This window comes from Helianthus annuus, chromosome 17, assembly GCF_002127325.2.
Source record: "Helianthus annuus cultivar XRQ/B chromosome 17, HanXRQr2.0-SUNRISE, whole genome shotgun sequence".
In the NCBI taxonomy this organism is placed as follows: domain Eukaryota; kingdom Viridiplantae; phylum Streptophyta; class Magnoliopsida; order Asterales; family Asteraceae; genus Helianthus; species Helianthus annuus.
In genome coordinates, this window is record NC_035449.2 from 85414975 (window position 1) to 85418000 (window position 3026).

At 39.2% G+C, this 3026-nt stretch overlaps 1 protein-coding gene across 1 annotated transcript; it reads left to right on the forward strand.

The window, feature by feature from the left end:
- Positions 1–557: 557 nt before the first annotated feature.
- Positions 558–2189, forward strand: LOC110924408 (glutamic acid-rich protein-like). The gene is made up of 2 exons (XM_022168417.1): positions 558–1314; positions 1438–2189. The coding sequence occupies exons 1-2, from the start codon at positions 558–560 to the stop codon at positions 2187–2189; spliced, it is 1509 nt and encodes a 502-aa protein (XP_022024109.1).
- Positions 2190–3026: the final 837 nt, after the last annotated feature.

Below are 3026 nucleotides of genomic sequence, written 5' to 3' on the forward strand. Positions count from 1 at the left end.
AAAGAAGAAAAAGAAAACTCCATCAACTAGAACTCCAAAGGCTACAACACCAAAAGCAGCACCGAAGAGAGCTCCTAAGAAGAAGAAATCACCACCACATCAGATTGATGAGCCTAATGAAGTTCCTCTTGAGAATGTTAATGTTGAAGGTGATGATGTTGAAATGACAGTTGATGAATTTGAAAACATTGCAACTGCTCAAGATGCTAGGAATGCTGAAATAGCTGGTGGTGTGAAAAGTGGTAAGAATATTGAAGCTGTCAAAGAAACACAGGTTGAAGGTGAAATGTATACAGATTCGGGCGAAATAGAAAGCGATATCGATCTAACTCAGATTGCACCAACAACAGCTGTCAGTGGAAAGATCAGACTGAAAGGGCCTTCTAGAAAGAAAAGGGATTCTGATGAAGAAGATGCTACGTATGTTCCTTCTGAAGTTGAAAAGATTACTAAAGGTCAAAGGAAAGATGAAGTCAAAAGCTCAACCTATGGGTGAAGTCCCAAGAAGCCAGAAAGTCAGGAAGACTACAGCTGAGGTTGTGAAAGAAACATCTGGTATGCCTGAAGTTAAAAGAGTTGAAAACGTTGAAATGGAGGTTCCTGTACAAAGTGAATTTCGAATGGCTATACCTCCTACTTCTCCAATTCATGAGTCAATTCCTGAAGTTCATGTCTCAACTCCACAGCAACCTCTAAAGACTGTTGAAGAGTTTGGATCCACAACGAAAAAAACAACATCACCAACACCTCAAGGTTCGAGTCAAGGTTTTCCAAAAGTTCCCTCTAATCTTGATGGCGGTCCAACAAGTGTAAATGATGTTGGATACATTCTGTTCTTTAATGACGATAAGGTTGATGAGTTAGCAAAGAAGGTTGCAAAGTTAGAGAAAGCGAAAGCAGAATCTGATGCAGAGCTTAAGGAAAATAAAGAGAAACTTAAGCAAGTAGAGGCAGAGAATGTGGTACTAAAGAATGAAATTTTAGCCATGAATGATCAGATAGAAGACGTTAAAGCTGGAAACAATGCTTTGAACGAATTGATTGATGAGCTTTTAACTATGAATTGTGATTTGAATGATTCTCATGCAACAATGAGTAATGCAAATGAAATCATGCAGAAAGAGATAGCTGATTTGAGTGTAGGCAAGGAGAACAAGTCTAAGAAAATTGAGATGTTATATGCTGTTATTGAAGACAAACTTAGGATAAATGTGCATGCCGCTTATGATGATATTGAAATCCGAAGAGCTGAGGCTCGGAGGATGGAAAAACAACAACAAGATGCTGCCGAGGCTGCTAAAGATAAAGGAAAAGGTATAGCAATTGAAGAAGCTTCTGAAGATGTGCTTGAATCATCTATCTAGAGAGAGCAACAACTAGATGTTGAAGTTAATGTTGAAAATGCTCTGGTCCTCGCACAACAATTTATCCTTGTAGGTGAATCAAAGAGAGTATCTTACAGCAGAGAAGACAATTCAAGGAGAATTGAAGTTGAAAGACGTCGACTGAAAGCTAAGCAAACAAAGAAAGCTCAGACAGTTGAGAAAGTTGACGAAGAGAATGACGATGAGGATGAAGAAGATGATGATTTGAAAGACATTGATAATTATCCTGAAGGTGGTGATGATGATAACGGTGATGATGATGATCAGGGTGGTAATGGTGGTGCCTTAGTTGTAAGATCTACCATTGATCAGCGGAATCTAGACTTTCTAGACGATGCACATAATGAAGAAATCGAGGATGTTCTTCCTCAGGGGGAGTCATCAGGTACTAAACATTCATTTGCTCCTAAGGTGATTTTTCTACAACATGATGTTGAAGAAGGTGAATTAGTTGAAAACTGGACGAGGGAGTCGATGAAAGAAGCTCTTGGTCTGAATGATGAAGATCAGTTCACGTTCGATTTCGAGAAAGATATAGAAGATAATGGTCCTAATGGTCAGTATGTGTTTGAAAAGGTTGATGAAGCTGACAACTTCAACGATGTGGTGATTGAAGATGGATCGGATTCTGACAATGAAGTACCGATGCATTATGCTGGTCAGGATGCAGATTTTCCCACATTCGCTGAGTTGTCCCGAAGTCACAATGAAAAGGATCTTAGAAGGAAAGTTGTTGAAAAGTTGAGTGAAGAAGGTATTCCTAAGAAGTTATCGAAAGAAGAAATCAGAATGGAAAGAAAGTAATGGTACAAACCGATGCCTGAAGAGTGAAAGTTCAAAAGACCATTGAAATTCTTCAAGAGCTATCCAGATGAATCCCTTGGAGATATCTTGTCTTGGGGGGTACTTAGATGACCTGAAGGTGTACGCTATTAAACGCAAATTCAGAGTTCAATACTTCGAATATGTCAAAGATCTTAAGATGTTGCCATGGTGGGATGTTGAAGAATTGGTCAAAATGAAGAGTATACAACAACTTGAATGGGGTCCAGAAGTACGATACTACGAGTCAAAGCTGTGGTATTACATTCGCAGGCAAGAAAGAGATAAATTTCCTGAATGGAAGCCACAGTATCTGAAGCAAAAAGTAAAGATTGATCCTGTTACTAGAGAAAAAGACATCACCCTACATGTAAAGCGACCACGATGTTTGAAGAATATGCCACTGAAGGAGATGGAGCAGGATTTCTATAAAGACTTCAGGGGTTGGGCATATGATCCGAAAACATGTCAGGCGGTGATTGGTTTCTCGTGACAAGAATATGGTTTACATGCGTATCTTCCTGATTGATCCGATGTGGTTGGTGAACCATTCGAAGAGGGATATTGATTGCTTATTCTTCAACAAGATAATGTACTATCCAGTTGAAAAAGAACAAGCCCAACAATACCAGAAGGTAGTGAATGTATGCTTTGAAAAAGACATAAATTCAGGCCGATACTGGAAGTCGAGCTGGAGAGACCATAAATTAGAAGAGTTTTTGAAAAGAAAACGCTACAATGAGAAGATGGGTAAAAAGATGGCTGAAGCTGCTCAGAGAGTCAAATGGAGATTGGGAATATGGCAGGTTTATGCTGATC